The sequence below is a fragment of the Fusarium poae genome, chromosome 3 (assembly GCF_019609905.1).
Source record: "Fusarium poae strain DAOMC 252244 chromosome 3, whole genome shotgun sequence".
NCBI classification, from domain to species: Eukaryota; Fungi; Ascomycota; class Sordariomycetes; order Hypocreales; family Nectriaceae; genus Fusarium; species Fusarium poae.
This window is the reverse complement of record NC_058401.1, coordinates 530,059-548,212: the sequence shown is the minus strand read 5'-3', so window position 1 is coordinate 548,212 and position 18,154 is coordinate 530,059. Positions and strand designations below refer to the sequence as shown.

Sequence of the window (18,154 nt, the reverse complement as noted above, 5' to 3'; positions counted from 1 at the left end):
GTTCTATTGCTACGGATAGGCACTGCAGGCAGGTCAGGCTCTATTAACAAGACGTAGCTCAAGGAGCTACGTTCAGGATCTGACTGGCGGTCTAACTAAGGTTACGGCGATAACGCTATCGCCACGTGATCTGATCCACTTGTGGCTCTAGGGTAGGTTGGTCTGACTTCGAGCTGTGACAGTGCCCCCCTCTTTAGCATCGAGCTCTGCCGAGACGGGCTACTGTGGTCCGGGCTTGTCAGGGTATCTCCTGTGGAAGTTCGCCACGATCTCTGCAGAATTCTCCACGTAGGCAGCAGGGACTTCTGTTGGGTCTGCATATCCGGCCCATTTCACAGTATACTTCAGCCTGGGGCGGCCTCCTCGGCCTCGTCTGTCCCATCGGGAATCCACAATGTCTTCAACCTCCCACTCTTCCACTCCTTCGGCTTCTACTGGCGGTGGCGGGTCTACGTTCTGACCGGGCAGCGGATTGGTGGCAGCTGGCTTTAGCAGGCTCGTGTGAAACACGGGGTGTATCTTCATGCTGGCGGGCAGTTCCAGTCGATAGGCGTACGGGGAGATGACCTTGCCGATCTTTAACGGGCCGATGTTCTTCCAGTCTAGTTTCTTCTGTGGCCTAAGGGTCTTGATATTCCTGGCGTCTAGCCACACTGGAGTCCCCCTACTTGGTATCGTCGGGCAGGTCGTCTGTGTCGGTTCGCTTGGGCTTCGTAACGGGCTTGTGCGGCAATGCTTTCTGATCTCAGGTGCTCTAGGATGTCGTTCATCGTCTTTGCGAACTGTTCTGCGTCTCTAGTGGCTGGGGTTCCTCTGACTGTAATCGTGGGTTCAAAGCCCATTCGCGGGTGGAATCCATAGTTTGCAAAGAACGGAGATACGCCGGTGGTTTCGGATTTCAGGGAGTTCGCTGCGAACTCGGCCAGGGGGAGCCATCGGTTCCAGTCGTCCTGTAGGTATGACACGTAGGCTCGCAGGTACTGTTCCAACACAGCGTTCAGGCGTTCAGTCTGTCCGTCGGTCTCAGGGTGGTAAGCGGTGGATAGTAGCGAGCTGATCGACAGTTGTTTGGTGAGCTTCTGCCAGAACTCCGCTACGAACTGGGGTCCCCGGTCCGATACTATAGTCTGTGGGAGCCCATGTAGCTTCCACACTTCCTTCAGGTAGTAATGGGCTGCGTCTTCGGCATCGCAGGTTCCTTTGCATGCGATGATATGTCTCATCTTGGTCAGGCGGCAGGCTATAATCAGGATGGCGTCATTTCCTTCGCTGGGCGGCAGATGTGTGATAAAATCCATTGACACATGTTGCCAGGCTCGTTCGGGGATAGGCAAGGGTTTCAGCACACCTTGCTTCGCTTCTCGGGCTGGGTTGGCTCTTCGACACGTATGGCAGTTCTTAACCCATTGTTCGATGTAGGCCAACATTCCGGGCCAGTAGTAATCCCGGGAAAGCAGGTCATAAGTGCGGGCACGACCTGGGTGTCCTGCTATAGGGTGTTCGTGGCAGGCTTTCAGCAGGGCGGTCTTGAGGGCGTCGTGGCTCGGGATATAGATGCGGTCCCGGTACAACAGTCGTTCCTGGACGATCTTGCACTCTGCAAGCGTAATCTTCGGGTGTCGCGGTGCGTCGGTCCTGAGGGCTTGTAGTATCGACTGCAGGTCTTCATCGGTCTGGTATCCTTCGTTCAGCAAGCGGTCGATCTCTTCTGGTAGCTCTATTGAGAGTGACGGCTCCTCGGGTGTTGGTGCGGGTTGGTTCTGTTGTAGTGGGTGGCGGATGCGGGCTCTCTGGACTCGTAGCGGCGGAAGTTGCCAGTTCTCTTTCTTTAGTACCACCTGGCTTTGGTGCGCTAAGCGCTCATCCCCCCTCTTTAGGGAGGTCTTCTGACCTCCTGGTCAGGGCATCGGGTTTAACTCCCTGTTTCCCAGGTCGATATGTGATCTGGAAATTAAATCGGGACAGGAACTCAGACCAGCGGGCTTGTCGTCGGTTAAGTAACTTCGTCGTCGTAAAGTACTCCAGGTTCTTGTGATCCGTGATCACTTTTATCGGTGAGGGTGCCCCTCCAGTTCGGGTCTCCATTCTTCGAAGCAGCGAATAATGGCCATGAGTTCCTTATCGTAGATCTCGTAGTTGCATTCCGTGGACGTATGCTTCTTGGAGAAGAAGGCTACCGGGTGCAGCCTTCCGTCATCGTCGTATTGCGACAGCACACCGGCGGATACATAGTCAGAGGCGTCTGTCTCCAGGATTACGTCCTTCGTCCAATCGAAGGGGCGTAAGATCGGTGCTGATGTGAAGGCTCCCTTCAAGTCTCGGAAAGCCTTTTCGCAGGTTTCGTCCCAGACGAACGGTACGTCTTTCTTTGTCAGGTGGTTCAACGGGGCTGTAAGCTTAGAGAAGTCACGGATGAACCTCCTGTAGAAGTTCGCAAATCCTGTGAAAGCTTGTACATCTGTCAGGCAGGTCGGGGTTTGCCAGTTCTTAACAGTTTCGATCTTTGCAGGGTCCATTCGGATGCCGTCTCGTCCCACGATAAGGCCTAGGAACTTGGTTTCCGTAACCATGAATTCGCATTTGGCTGGGTTTGCGAATAACCCGGCAGCTCTCAGTTTTTCAAGCACCATCTTTAATTGCTCGACATGTTCTTCTCGGGTCCGGCTATAGATCAGGCTATCGTCCAGGTACGCAGTGCAGAATATATCCAGGTATTCCCTCAGCGCATCATTAATGTACCGCTGGAAGGTCGCGGGGGCTCCTGTTAGGCCGAAGGGCATAACCAGTGACTCATATAATCCGAATCGGGTGCGGAATGCTGTCAGGTACTCCTGGCCTTCCTTGATACGCAGATTATTGAAGGCCGATACGATGTCAATACGGGAGAAGTATTTCATACCAGACAGGTTATTCAGGGATTCTTTGATCAGGGGGGAGCGGGTAGCGGTCCTTAACCGTAATATTATTCAGGGCTCGGTAGTCCACGCAGAAGCGTAGACCACCGCCGGGTTTCTTGACGAATAGTACCGGGGAGGCTACAGGCGACGAGCTTGGGCGGATGAATCCTTTACGCAGATTCTCGTCTAGCCACTCTCGTAGGGCTGTCAGTTCGTTCCGGGACATTCCATACAAGGGTCCAAACGGCAGTTTTCCTCCTGGGGTTAGCTCGATGTGGTGGTCTCCAGATCGGTGCGGTGGTAGCTTCTCTGCCTCCTTAGGCGAGAAAACGTCCTGGAACTCTCGAAGTTCTTCCGGCAGCACGAATGCCTCTGGCTCAGGCTTAAGCAGGTAGTCCAGTTGCTTCAGGGTGACGGTGAAGAGGCGGTAACGGTCCTTCTGGCTGTATATTCGGGCGGTTCGCAGGGAAACCGGGAGGATATCCTTTCCCTCCAAGGCTGGTGGGATACTCCCTTTCATCTGGCGCATGAACTTCTTCGGGACGGTCTGTAAAGCCTTAATCCTTGTAGGCTTGGTTGGGGTGTTGCAGAATTTCTGGCAGTACGGGCTGTTAAATGTGAACGTGTGGGCCGCGAAGCCCACCTGCGGGTCGTGTTGCTTTAGCCAAGGCATTCCCAGGACAATAGGGTAGCTGGCTAGCTGGGTCACGTAGAAGATCATGCTCTTCTGCTCGTGATCGGCAATGCGGAGTCCGGCGCGGACGTAGTAGGCGACCTTCCCGCTCTCGGCAGGTCGCCCGTCGAACACTTCAATCTCGAAGGTTCTCTTCAGGGGTCTAAACTTCAGGTTCTGGGACTTAGCCCAGCTCTCGTCGATAAACCCTTTTCCTTCCGCTCCGCTATCGGTCATAGCGTAAGACGGAATTGGTTCTCTTCCGGCCACATTGAGGCTGGCAGGCAGTATCATCAGGTTCGAACGTTGGTTGTTCTCGTTCTCAATCGGGATTCCATGAACGGAGGCGGCGGACAGTTTAATCTTCGGTACAGTAGGTGCGGGGAGGGGAGCCTGGCGCCGACTTAAGACAGGCTCACCCCGTTTTCCTGGCGTCCTCGGGAGTGTCTAGATCGGCGGGAACTGGCGCGGCTGGATGTAGGCGAGTGTGGAGACGGGGGCTGGCTGGTGCGGTTGGGGCTATAAGCGAAGGTGGCTTGACGGAGCCTGGTTGGACGTGTGTCAGGTTCGGGACAGTCGCGGAGGTAGTGGTTGGCTGAACCGCAACGGAAGCACTGGTTGTTCTCCCGTCGTTGGTTAGGGCGGTTATAGCGGCGCTGATTGCTGAGGTCCATAGGTTCTCCGGCTGGTTGGCGGTTTTCGGGGGCTTCTCCCTCTACGAGGCGATGGGGACTTCTTTCGGAGTGTCTGGGGGTACTCCTTCAGCGGCATATTCGTCTTTCGTGACGCAGGCTGTGGCTCCGCTGCGAAGCGGCGTCGTCGGTTTTCCAATTCTTGTAGGAAGGTGGCTAGGTCGTGATATTTATAGCTAGGCGGTGGGTTGTGTATAAGCATTCCGCGTAGTTCTCGGGAGACAGCTTGTTCCAACAGGGTAGGGAGGGCCTCTTCTGACATTTCTCCTTCCAGCGCGAGGCGTTGGAACTCGGCGAAGAAGGTGCTGAAATCCTTGTGAGTCTGGCGAAGGCGGAATAATTCGGCGCGGGCATTATTGATCCGGTTCGGGTCTCCAAAAGCGCGTTCTAGTAGATCGATAATATCCTGGTAGTCGGGGAGTTGGCATTCACCAGCTTTAATGTGCGGTAGGACTTGTGCATAGGCGCGTCCCTTAAGACGGCCAGTTACATAGGACATTCGGGCGAGGCGTGTCGGGAATCGGTCGTGGTTAGCTTTTAGTTTTGAGTGTATCTGGGAGACGAAACGGCGTAGGTCGCTCCGTTCGCCCTCAAACTTGTCAGGGTCGGGTAATCGTTCGGTAAGACTGGTTGATTCGGTAGATCGGGAAGAAGGCGGAGGAGTCGTTCCCATAGGAGTCGCTACACGAAGCTCAGCGGGAGCGCTAGTCTCGGGGGGTTCACGGATAGTAGGTACGGTAGGTCGGGTGGCATCGAGGGCGCGACGTTCGGCGAGGCGGGCCTCGAAGATGTCGTCGTCCTTCCTCTTTAGGGCCTTCTCGTGTTGTTGCTCAGTGTACTCGAGCTGGGCTCGGGCAAAGTTACGCTCAGTGGTGATTTGTTGCAGGGATTGTTCGAGTCCTTGATGTTTATCCTTCATGTTCTGGGTCTCATTCTCCAGCTGGGATATACGGTTCTGGGCGTTCTCGGCGTAGGTATAAACGTTCCGGAAGTATTCGAACCAATCGTCTAGGTGTTCCGGGGCATGGTCACGGAATGACTCGACGCTGTCCGGCAGGAAGGGCGGGAGCGGGCGGGCAGACATCGCGTTCGGTGTCCAACGGTTAGGAGCTACGTAGTGTCACGGGCTGAGTCCGGCGGTACGGGTGGACAGGGAACGCTTCGGGCGTAATAGGTTCTATTGCTACGGATAGGCACTGCAGGCAGGTCAGGCTCTATTAACAAGACGTAGCTCAAGGAGCTACGTTCAGGATCTGACTGGCGGTCTAACTAAGGTTACGGCGATAACGCTATCGCCACGTGATCTGATCCACTTGTGGCTCTAGGGTAGGTTGGTCTGACTTCGAGCTGTGACAATAAATTATTTAAAATATTTTCTAATTTTTATTTTAATTAATTTTAATAAGTATAAATACTATTAAGTTTTAAGTAAGCTTTATATTTAAATAGGAAATTTAAAATTTTTATTATAAAGTTATAGCTAACTTATAGTAAGGTTTTTATAAAATATTAAAACTTTTTACTTTTTTTATTAATTATATTAAAAAGAAACTTAAAGAAAATATATTTATTAATAATTATAATATTAATAATATAAATACTTTATTATAAACTTATTATTATTTTTTTTTTAATTTTTTTTTATTTTTCTTAAAATATTAAGATTTTATATAAAAAGGCTAAAAAAGCTATTTCTATATATAAGGCTATTATTACTATTATTACTTTAACTTTAATTAGTATTACTATAGCTATAACCTTAAAGTATTTTTATATTAAATAAATTAAGTATTTTACTTTTATTTTAATTTATATTTTATTAATTTTAGTAAATATTAATAATTTATTAAACTATATTACTTAATTTAATCTTTTAAAGTAAATTTCTAGTAGATTTAATATAAATAAAAAGTAATAGCCTATTTCTATTAAGAATAAAGAAATTAATATTCTTAAATTATCTTATATTAGTTTAAAGACTATATTATAAAAAGCTTATTAAAATAAAGGTAGTTTTTTTAATAAAGAAAAAGATAATAAGAATAAAGTTAATAAGTAGCTAGTAGTTAATAATATTACTATATACTTAGTATTAACTTAAGGGCTATATATTTTAAAATTATAGACTTAATAAGTTTTTATTAGCTTTTTTTAATTAGTTAATTAAGACTTTTACTTTTTTTAAATAAAATTTAAATTAAATTAATACTATTTTATTATTATCTTTTTTCTTTATAAATTATTTTTATAAGCTTATATAAGAATATTACTTTTAAAGTTATATTAAGGTATTTAAGAGTTTTTAAACTTTTTATAGCCTTTTTATTTAATTAAATATTATCTTTTATATATTAAGCCTTTATAAGAAATAATTCTTTTTATTTTATAGATAAGATTTTCTTTAAAAGGGCATTTTATTTATAAATTTATTAATACTTTATTACCTCTTTATAGTTTTAATAAGCTAATATAAAATATATTATATATTAAAGACCCCTTTAAAAGCTATAGTTTATAGGCTAGGTTTTCTCTATTTATCTTTTTTAAAATTTAATAAGATTTTATTTACTTTTTTATAAGCTTTTTATTAAGTCTTTTTATTTTTAGATTTTTTATTAATAATAGAATTATATCTTTTTCTTTAAATTTATAAAGAATTCTTCTTTAATTATAGTATTTAAAATAAATATTTTAAGTATTATAAAGTAATTATTATATTTAAATATATTATTATTATATTTCTTTTCCTTAGTAAAATACTTTAATATTTACTTTTTTTTATTAAGCCTTTTAATTTTCTAATTTTCTAGGGAAAAATCCTTATAATAACTCTATAAGTATTACTTTAATAGTAATATAATAGCTAGTATTATAAGTATATTAAGTAATAAGGAATAAAATAGCCTAATTAGTTTATTAATTATTATAAAAAATATAGAGATATTATTTTAAAGTTTAATTTAGCCTTTTTATTTAATTATTAGTTTAAAGGTAAAATATAATATTAAATTGCCTTTTAATTATAATAAAATAATAAAAAGTTCTTTAAAATCTATTTATAAATAGTAATCCTTAATTAGTAATAATACCCTTTAGTAAACTATAATCTATAAAAATATATTATAGAAAAAGGTTTATAAGATTATTACTTATAAATTATTTTAAAGTTAATATATAAAGGGTATATTTTATAAATTAATTTATAATAATTAAGATATTATTATAAGCTTTATTGTTTAATCTTTTTATAAAGAGTAAGTTTATAATAAAGTTTATAAATAGTTTTTCTTAAGGGTAATTTAATTATAATAATATTTTAAGTTCTTTATAGAGTTTATATAGCTAGGGTTTTAAGACTTAATATAAGTAATAATTTTAAATATATTATTTAATATCTTATTTTAAGCTTAACTAATAATAATAACTTTAAATCTTTTTATAAGTCTTTATAATTCCTTAATAGTTTATTATAAAGTTATTATAAAATAATAAAAAGATTTCCTTTTTTATTCTTAAAGGTATAAAAATTTACTTTTAATATAATAATAACTTTTTTTATAATTTCTAGGGTTTTTATAATAACCTTATTACTATTTTATTTAAAGGTAATAATCTTTTAAATTTCTTTTAAGTTTTTAAATTCCTTTTTTAGGCCTTTTTTAAAGCCTTTTTTAATAGCTTTTTTTTTTACTTTTTTTATTATATTTAGTCTCTATAGTATATAAGACCTTTATTTCTATAAGAATATTATAAGCTATTATAATAATAAAGCTTCTTTATATATTATAGTCTTAAGATAAGTCTTATTTAGGCCTTTTTATAGTTTAGCTTTAATATTTATTAATTTACTATAACCTTAAGAATCTTTCTTTATAAACTTATTAAGAAATTAAGTAATTATTAAATTAGCTTTTTCTTAAGCTTTATTCCTCTCTTTATAATTTAATCTCTTAAATAAGCTATTAATAAGGTTTAATTTATTTAATTAATAATTAATAATAAAATTATATAATAATAATTTATTAATCTCTTATAATTATTATAATTATAGCTTTAATTTTATAATAAGGTAATTATAATTAAGGTAATCTATTAAAACTTTAATAATAAATTAATTATAAATTAAAAATTACTTTTACTTTTAAAAAGCTTTTATAATAGCTATTAACTTAATATTTAAAGTATTATAATATTATTTAATCCTTAAGAGCTTTCTTAAATAATATACTATAGGGTATTAATAACTTAGTTTTAATTATAAAAAAACTATACTTAATATATAGGCTAAAGTATTAAGTTTAATTTATAAAGAGTATTTAAGATTAAAATACTAAAATATAAAAAAGTTATAAAAAGCTACCTTAAGTATTAAGAATATATTAAAGGTATTATAATTTAATAATATAAAGCTTATTATATTTCTTTTTATATAATCTATTAAAAGAGTAATAAATTTATTATAGTTTTTAATAAATCTTCTATAGAAATTTATAAATCTTAAAAATAATTATATATTATATATATTATAAAGTTCTAGCTATTTTATTACTATTTTAACTTTAAATAGATTTATCTTAATACCTTATTAAGTAATTATAAAGCTAAAATATTTAACTTTTTATATATTAAAAAAATACTTATTTAAATTAATATAAAGGCCTATAGCTTTTAACTTTTTAATTACTTTATAAACTTACTAATTATTATATTAAAAGCTATAGTATTAATTATAAGCTTTTTCCCTTCTTCCTTAGAACCTTCTTTAGTCTTTTAATTTTATAAGATTCTTAATATAATAAATTCTAATTTAATAAACTTTTTAATAATACTATTTTTATTAAATACTCTATAAGTTATTAATAACTTATTTTCTTTATTAAAGATTATTTTAAAGATTAAAAAGTAACTTTATTTAAAGTATTTTACCTCTTAATATATTAATAATATACTTCTTTTAAATATTATAAAGGGCCTTTAGGGCCTTTTTCTCTTTATATAATAAAGATTTAAACTTTAGTTTATTAGCTTAATAGTTAATTATATAATTAAAGGTATTATAGCTAAGAATAATAAAGGTAATAATCTAGTTATTATTTATATTAATAATATTTTAATCTTAGGTATTAATAGGAATATTATATTAAAGGTAAATAAAGCTATTAAATAACTTTATTAGATATCTTTCCTTAGAAGTAAAATTAATTATAAAGGCTAAGCTTTTATAAATAGTTCTTTAGTCTAGTATATAGATAAGGTTAATAAAGACTCTAAAGTCTATTATTTTATATAATAATTTTATTAATATTAATATTAATATTAATAAAGAAATATTTAATAATTAACCTTTAAAAAGAATAAAAGCTTTTATAGTAATTATTATAATTCTAACTTTATAAATTATAATATATACCTTTAGACTAGACTTATATTAATATCTAGGTTTAAAAACTATATTTTTTTATAAGTTAATTTTATATATATACTTTAGGACTTATACCTTAAAAATCACTTAATAAAAATAAACTTATTAATAGTACTTATTAATTTTATTATTATATATTAAGATATTATTTAAATATATTATATAATAGATATTAAGTATATCCTTAAGTATATTATTAATATACTCTTAGAAAATTATAAGGGTATTAATTAAGCTAAATAGTATAATTTAATATTTAAAGTAATTATATTTATAATAAAAAGCTATTTTTTACTTATTACCTTTATAAATATATAGTTAATAATATATATCTTTTAAATTAAATTTAATAAAAATCTTTACTTTTCCTAGGTATTTAAGGCTTTTTATAATTAATAGTAAAAATATTTTATTTTTCTTTATTATTTTATTTAAGCCTTTATAATTAATATAAAAGTAAAGCTTTTTAATACCTTTTTTAAGTATAAAGAGTACTAAAGTCTTTATAGGGCTTAAAGATCTTTTAATTTATTTTTAATTTAAGGCTTTTTAAATATAATTATAGAAAATTTCTAGCTTTTTCTTAAAGAGTATATAAATAAGGCCTTAAGAAAAGGTTTACTCTTTTTCTAGGTTAATAGTATATATTTTTCTTATTAAAAAGGGTAATATTTTTATATTCTTAAGGGTAAAGAAATCTTAATAATTAAAATAAATTTATTTATATTTATCTCTTTTAAACTTATTAATAATACCTTATAAAATTATAGCCTTAAGTTATATTTTTTTTAATTAAAGTATTAAATTAATTAAGATAATATAAGTAATAAATTATATTAAGCTATTTTTTATAAGTTTTTTTATTTTCTTTATAATTATATTAAATTTAATATTATCTTTAATAATACTATATACTTAAATTAAAGTAATTTATTTTAATACTTAGGGGTTATAATTTTAAATCTATAGAAGTCTTAATATTATATTATCTTACTTAATATTAATAAAATAAAAATAAACTTAAAATATTTTTACCTTATTAATATTATTATATATATTAACTAATTATAAAATAATACTTATATATTAAATTTAAGTTTTATTAATACTTTAAAATTAATAATTAAGAGGCTTAATTTATATTTAATTTATTATAAGTAAATTATAAGGATTAAAGAAGCTTTAAAAGGCCTTTATATTAAAAAGAGTAAATAAAGACTTTTATTTAAACCTTAGGTAAATTAAAGTCTTTAAAATAAAATATTAATTTATATTTAAGGCCTTATAAGACTTTTATTTCTAAGGTTAAAGCCTCTTAATTACCTTAATAATATTTATATTAATAGCTATAAAGGGAAATTAAATTAAATTTAAGGTAATAATAATCCTTTTATTTAAATATATTAAGGTATAATATTTAAATTAATAGTATAAATAATACTTAATATAATTTAAATTTTAAGTCTTTAAGGTATTATTTATAAATAGTTTAATATAAGGTTTTAAAGATATTTTAATAATAATATAAATAATAATAGGCTTTTTAAAGCTTAATTAATAAGATTAAATTCTTATTTTATAATTTCCTTAAAGAGTATAATATAAAGAATTAAATTTTTTTTAAATTATAAGAAGCCTATAAATAGCTATTTAATTCTTTAAGAAAAAAGTTAATTTATTTATAAATTATATAATTTATAGCTTAATAAGAGGCTTAAATAATATTTTATTTTTAATCTTCTTATAATAATATTTAAATATTAAGAATAATTAATTTTTATATATTATATATTAATTAAGCTCTTAAGTTATTTAAAGAAATTAAATTTAAGTATTTAAAATTTAATTATTATATTATACTTTAAAGTTTATTTAAGTTAAAAAGTTAATAATATTTATATATAAGGTCTTAATAAAGCTTTAAAAATATTTTTATAAACTCTTAAAAAAGTAACTTATTATATAGATAATTTTAATCTTTTTAATAAAGTAATTATTAAGCCTTATTTTAAATATACTTTTAAAGGTTTAAATAAACTAGCTTAAGTTTTAATAGTTTTCTTTATTTTATATAAATTAAGAAATCTTTATATTAAATTTTAATTTAATATAAAGTCTTTTTAAAGACTAGCCCTTTTTATAAATAATTATATTAAAATTATTAATATATTATATTAAAGGTTTAATATTAATATTTTTTTCTTTTTTATAGTTTTTTAATTATTATTTTTTTTAATAAATTTATATTAATTTAATTACCTTTTTAATATATATATTTAATTTCTCTTTAAAGATTTAATTAATAATTAAATATATTTTATTAATTATAAAAATTATAATTATTATAAAAATCTTAATTATTTTAACTATAAAAAGTAAAAACTAAGTTTATAAAATATTATTATTATTTAAAATAAAAATATATTTTTATTTTAAAGATCTTTAAAATATTTTAAATATTATATTAGTTTTTTTATTTTATTTATAAAAAAAAAAGAATAAATATATTAAAAGCTTAAATTATTATTATTAAAAAAAATAATATAATTATTATTAAATTATAAAGAAGTCTTAATAATATAATTAATTAAAAAATATTAATAATAATAATAATATTTTTTTTTTTTTTTTTTTTTTTTTTTTTTTTTAATTTTAAAGGCCTTTTTTATACTTTTTTCTTTATAATTATTATTAAAATAAGATTATAGTAAACTATTAAACTTAAAAGGTACCCTATTTTAGGATTTTACCTAATAGAATATTATATAATGCAGCTATCCTATCTTGTAGTCGTCGCTCTTGTCTCTGCTTGATTGCCTTATAGACAGCACGTAATGACCACTCGCGAGTATATATAACTCCTTCTTGGATGAGTGTTTCGTCATTCCACATATCCAAGACATTACACCATTCACAAAAGTGTACTTCGATTGCCTGCAATTGATCAAGCTCAATGATCCTGTCAATAGCAGACGTAAATCCAGGCCATTGCCATTCCCCCTCCCGCGAGTGCCATTTGAGGGGCTCGTCGTGTATGTCGTCTGGGCAGGTTTGGATGATGACGCGCTGGGTATAATTTTTAACAGCCTCCAAACCCATCAGGCTGTGCCATGTCTGAAAGTCATCGCTGACCGGCTTTTCTGTTTGGTACAGTGTAATTGTACGGAATAGATGTCTTGCAGCGTGTTGGTTCCAGCTACGACAGACGAGGCGTGCCGTACAGAGATCGCCAATCCCTTGGACATCCGAAAGTGAGACGATTATCAAGTCAAGGATTTCGCCGGACAGTCTATTGATATTGGCGATTGTTTCATGTGTTGGCAGCATGATTTGGCATCGGCGGTGAAAGTGTTTATCAATACAGTAAAAGTATTGAGATGGATGGTGTTAATAAAGTAGTGGAAGAAAATAGAAAAGAAGATGTGGTTGGGGCTGCTTCTAAATACCCAAAGTCTTATTCTCTCATTGCTTTTTCAGTTTTCAAAAGGAGAAATGAGGGGTTGGAAAGACAAAGGATGTTTGTGCAACCAACAATCAGCACTAACTATGCCTTATGGCTGCACTAACCTCTTGGCTGATGAAATGGGGAAACAAACAAGTGATTTTCAATCCCAATCCTGCAGTTTGTTTATTTCTTTTGCCATCTTGATTCGACAAGGCTTGAGCCAGCCCATAATAACGACACAACTTGGACTTAGCCCTCAATAATACTAGCTTGGGTGAGATGGCCGAGTTGGTTATGGCGCCAGGTTAAGGTTAACCTTAACACCAATTTCCTGGTGGAGCAATCCTCCTGGGTTCGAGTCCCAGTCTCATCAAAGAGTTCTCTTTTTGTCTATATTCAATATCAACCTAATAGCCGAATCAACTTCATTATAATTTTTCTTTGTGTCGACGATGTCTTGGGACAGCCAGAATTAGCTTTTCTCTTGACCTCAGGTCTCTTATTTTAAAGTTAGTGCCTATTGGCTTCCTTGCCATTCGATCTAGATAAGCTACTACAGGGGAAATGACAGTTGATCCATTTTATCTTACCTATGTGTTATTAAAATTCTTTAGTCTGGAAAGAGAATAGAAAGGAAAAAAAGAAAAAAAGAAAAAAAGAAAAAAAGAAAAAAAGAAAAAAAGAAAAAAAGAAAATACCCTATTAACATGCAAATTTGCTTAACGATTACAAACTACAGTGGCTAGTCTTATATCCTAACTCAACAAGCAACACATTAAATCATTCGGCATCTAGACAACCCTCGGAGGGGATTAAATTTGCAATGAAAAAGTGAACATGTTGCACGACATATACGTCCGAACACTTCACACCACAAATAAACGTTCCATAGTATTGGATCGAGATGCCCACTATTCTAATTACTCATTTATCTAACCTCATTTGCCAAATTTAGATTTGACCAGTTGACCCCGAATCCAAGCATCGACAAGACCAGCAATTTGGAGGTTGTTCTTCTCAACATGCAAAAAGTGGCCATTGCCCTTGATACCGAATTCCGACAGTTTAATCCACTCAGGTTTGCCGCCAGCTTGCTTGAGAAAGTCGACAGCGCAGTGGTCATATGTGATATGGATAGAAGCCTCGCCGGTAAGAAGAAGGTAGGGGACCTTGTTAATCTGAGGAAGCTTGCGCGCAGGCTCAACTTGGAGGTAGCAATTACGATGAGCCAATGTTTCATTTCCAACTGACTCATGCTTTAATTCTGTAGACTTGTTGTTAGACTAAATCGTAATACGTGGTGAGCAGACTTACCAGATGGGTCCTTCACAGGAGGGTCGTAAGTGACTGGTGTATTGGTCAAACCCCATGGCGACGCAGCAAAACCGCCTAGGCCTTCTGCGTAAGACCAGAAAGGCGAAGTGGCTGTTTCAAGGTTGATGCTACCAGCGATGTACTCAGGGCAATCGTTAGAAAGAAGGAGAGGGTTTCTGCTCCCCAGCGAATGAGAGATAAGATAGGCCTTTTCGCCCAGTAGAGAAAGCATCTCACAGCCAGCAGCGCGGAGAGCATTCTCCTGGCCGACAAAGTTGGTCGTGAGAGGGATCAGAGACTTCTTGAACTGATCATAAACGGGATCGCCATCAGCTCCAGTACCGGGCCACTGTGTGTGGAGCTTAGCCTGAGGATAAGTCTCGTAGTTTTCAGGTGATGTGAAGAACTTCATAACAGTCTCAGAAGCTGAGCCGGAGGACATGGGGTAACCGGCAATATCATTCTCGGAACTGCGACCGATAGAGTTGTTATCAACCAAATAAACAACATAGCCTTTCTTGACGAAATAGCTGGCCCAACCCTCACGTCCATCAGGTGTGTTGAGCCACGTGCTTCCCGAAAGACCACCGCCGTGGAAAAAAACAAGAGGATTCTTCTGAGTGATTCTCACGGCTGGTGTGAGTTTCTCCACATAAATCTGATCGACTGTGATGTTGCCAGAAGCGGCCTTGACAGAGTGACCACCAACGTAGAAGAAATCACGCTTGTAAGGGACCTCAGCAGAGGCACACTTCATGCTAATGGCATTGGTACCTGTACAGTCCGAGGTATCGGGTGCAGGCGAGCCTGTGGAACCAAGAAAGGCCGTCAAGCCGGCTAGAAAGCGAACCATGGTGAACAATTAGAACAGATTCCAATTTATACAATTTTGCGAAAAGAGTGGCTGCCAACGTAAAAGGCTGGACTTGAATTGGTCTAAACGAAGGACTTGAAACTAATAGATGTGAGAAATCTAGTACACCTCAAGGCGAAATCAAGAAAACTCTACGGGGATAATGAGTTTATACCAATAGCCAGGGTATTTCCCCAGGAAGGCTTCATCTCCGTGGTTGTATATTGGCAGTGGAGGCCCGTCCCGAATTTACCGTGGAGAAGTTTAGAATCCTAGAAAGGGGAGGCTTGGCTGATAGTCGGAGACATCAAAGTTCAAAGAGAAAAACAACAAGGAAGTGGAATACGAACGTCTGTGCTTTATGTGAGCAACTTCTGTCATCACTAGTTGCATCTGTCTGTTGAAAAAAAGGTTTGATTTGGGAATATTGATGAGAGATCTCATCGTATCGCGTAGATTGAATTTTCGCATGAACTAATACTCGCTAGCTAAAGCTCTAACAAATCTCCGGAAGCCGTTGGCCGTCGGATGGTGGCTCCGTGCACAGTTACAAGACAAGAATGGATCTCATCAATTGGAGGAATTACTGATATCTCGGTCTGTAGGGCTTCTGCCTTATTTGCATGGTACGAGACGAGTCCGAGAAATTGAACCTTGCGTGATTGGATCTCAAACGAGAGATGGATCTGTGTAGATTTTGAGTGGAGTGAGGTGGGCAAACTCGGACCACATTGAGATCCGTATCCCTGATATAATTACATACAAGACTGCTGTAATAGGATGATCCGTGAATTATTGACTAAAAGTGTGAACTTTTGATGATGTGCTTATTCAAGAAAATAACGGGTGTTTATATGTGCTTGTTTATTGCTGAGTTGATGTATTTGGGGATGGTAAAAACCCCTTCTATGACTTACAAAAGAGAGACTCATCTACCCGATGGACGTGGCTAACTCCGCTACCTTGTATGAGAAATTTTCGATGCAGTCTCCTCATCGTACGTTAGTTCCACTTCATCCGTACGGAGGATTCCCATTTCCATACCCTTGTCCTGACCTCTCATATTCTCCATTGACTCCGAGTCCGTGACCGAGTCCCGTCGCATAGTCCTGACTGTCGTGGTATTCCTTGTATCGTTTTCTAAATCCGTCCATCCCTGTGTTCGAGATCGTGAGTGCGACCGAGACGTGCCGATCTTGGTCTTGATGGAGGTCCATGTACCCATTATAGCCGCGTCCAGCACCGGTAAAGAGGCAGCCAGAGTGCCAAAAGTCAAATCCATGACCGTCCAGCGCATCGCGGATGTGTATTGCCAGCAGGAGTCGTTGGTGATGGTAATCATTGTCTGCTGGAGTAGACCACCCAGGACTGTCGTACCGCCCACGAGCCAGATAAAGAAGAGACGTGCTTTCTTGCCAGTGTTGATCTTGACATACCATAGCATGATGATTGGTGCGAGTAAAAGAACTATGCTCTGAAGTTGGTGTTAGTGCCAGATCATCTCACGGATCGACATATGATATTTTACCTGTGCAACGTGCATGCTACTCAAAAACCTGTTCTGGAACATGCTGTCCACACATAATGGCGCTTCTTGGAGAGACCCAGCATAGCGTTTGTCCCACATGGTCCCGAGGGGTCTACATGCAAAAACGGTCCCTTCAATGGATGAGTCAACCTATGTACGATCTATGGGGATGAGTGACTTACAGAAAATGGCGAGTAGAAGGTAAATGATGACTGTTCCCAAGAACATGTCTGCAAACAACTTCCATTTTCTCGAGGCTCTGTCGGCAAGGCGGCGGACAAACAAAGTGATGGATACCTTGATGAGACCAACAGCAATATAGAATATGATCTTGCACACTGTCAAGTAGTACATGTAAAGGTTGTACTCTTCGTAGGTGCTTTCGTAAGTATGTCGACCAGCACCCGTCTGGAAGAGCATTACTATACAGAGAATCGGGTAGACGACTGCCAAAGACTACCACCCATTAGCGGTACCGTTTGTGATGTTATATACTCGAACTCACCGCAGCGCAAATGATAGCCCAGTCATCGGCTCCAAATTGTGTTCTTGCTCCTCTTGATCGAATGAGGATCCTCGCTACTGTCGGTACAACAATGGCCACGATAACAATGACCATTCCCGCAAGAATCTCTGGGACCTTGGTTTCGACAGGTGGATTCTCAGGCTTTTGGATAGAGAACGTGAGACCTAAACTCGCATTGAAATTTTCCAGGCCATACATGCGCAGTACGCCTTTCACAATGTGAAGATCATCCTCAGTTGCAGGCGGCGAGCCAACGAATGCGGAGGTACTCATGGTCGATACAGTATCGCAACAATCTCAAGCACACCGAAAAGGCAAAAAAAGTAAAGTAAAAAGAAATGCGCAAGTGCTTTACGATATAATATTCCATTCGGAAACGTCACTTCCTTTTCGTAACATCCTCCATAGAGGGGGCCCTGTAAGTTGTTACCCTCATTTTGCCTCTTTACAGTATGATACTCTGCGTCCCACTCAGCAAAAAAACCATGGCTAGATTCTCATGCGTTGGCATTGGACCTGGTGTATTGTTTCATGTTGAATCCACTATCGGGGTCATGGTTCATTCCAGAATTGTTCCGCAATCCCAAACCCTTGGACCCGGAGTTCGGGCAATTCTAGAACTAAAATTGGCCCTCTGTTCGGCTCTCCTTAGTCTAGGTCTAGGGGAGGATTTTGAAGTTGTGGAGAGCACTTGAAGTATAACAGTGGGTCACTTTGCTTCGCAAATTTGTCTTCAACAGTACTAGAGCTTTCGGATGCTCGGATATAGATTGGGTTAGACTACCTACTATGTACCTACAGCGC

General features: G+C 36.0%; 2 protein-coding genes and 1 non-coding gene across 3 annotated transcripts; 1 reads left to right on the top strand and 2 right to left on the bottom strand.

Moving 5' to 3' along the window:
• Positions 1-13,402: 13,402 nt before the first annotated feature.
• FPOAC1_007548 lies at positions 13,403-13,502 on the top strand. The gene has a single exon. It is a non-coding gene; the product is annotated as a tRNA-Leu (tRNA).
• Positions 13,503-14,067: 565 nt separating this feature from the next.
• On the bottom strand, positions 14,068-15,296 carry FPOAC1_007547 (uncharacterized protein; the record flags this gene model as incomplete). The annotated part of the gene is made up of 2 exons (XM_044852000.1): positions 14,068-14,393; positions 14,444-15,296. 2 exons carry the CDS (start codon positions 15,294-15,296, stop codon positions 14,068-14,070), a joined length of 1,179 nt encoding a protein of 392 aa, XP_044704670.1.
• Positions 15,297-16,254: 958 nt separating this feature from the next.
• FPOAC1_007546 (uncharacterized protein) lies at positions 16,255-17,623 on the bottom strand (the record flags this gene model as incomplete). The annotated part of the gene is made up of 3 exons (XM_044851999.1): positions 16,255-16,763; positions 17,007-17,280; positions 17,330-17,623. 3 exons carry the CDS (start codon positions 17,621-17,623, stop codon positions 16,255-16,257), a joined length of 1,077 nt encoding a protein of 358 aa, XP_044704669.1.
• Between the last annotated feature and the right edge of the window lie 531 nt (positions 17,624-18,154).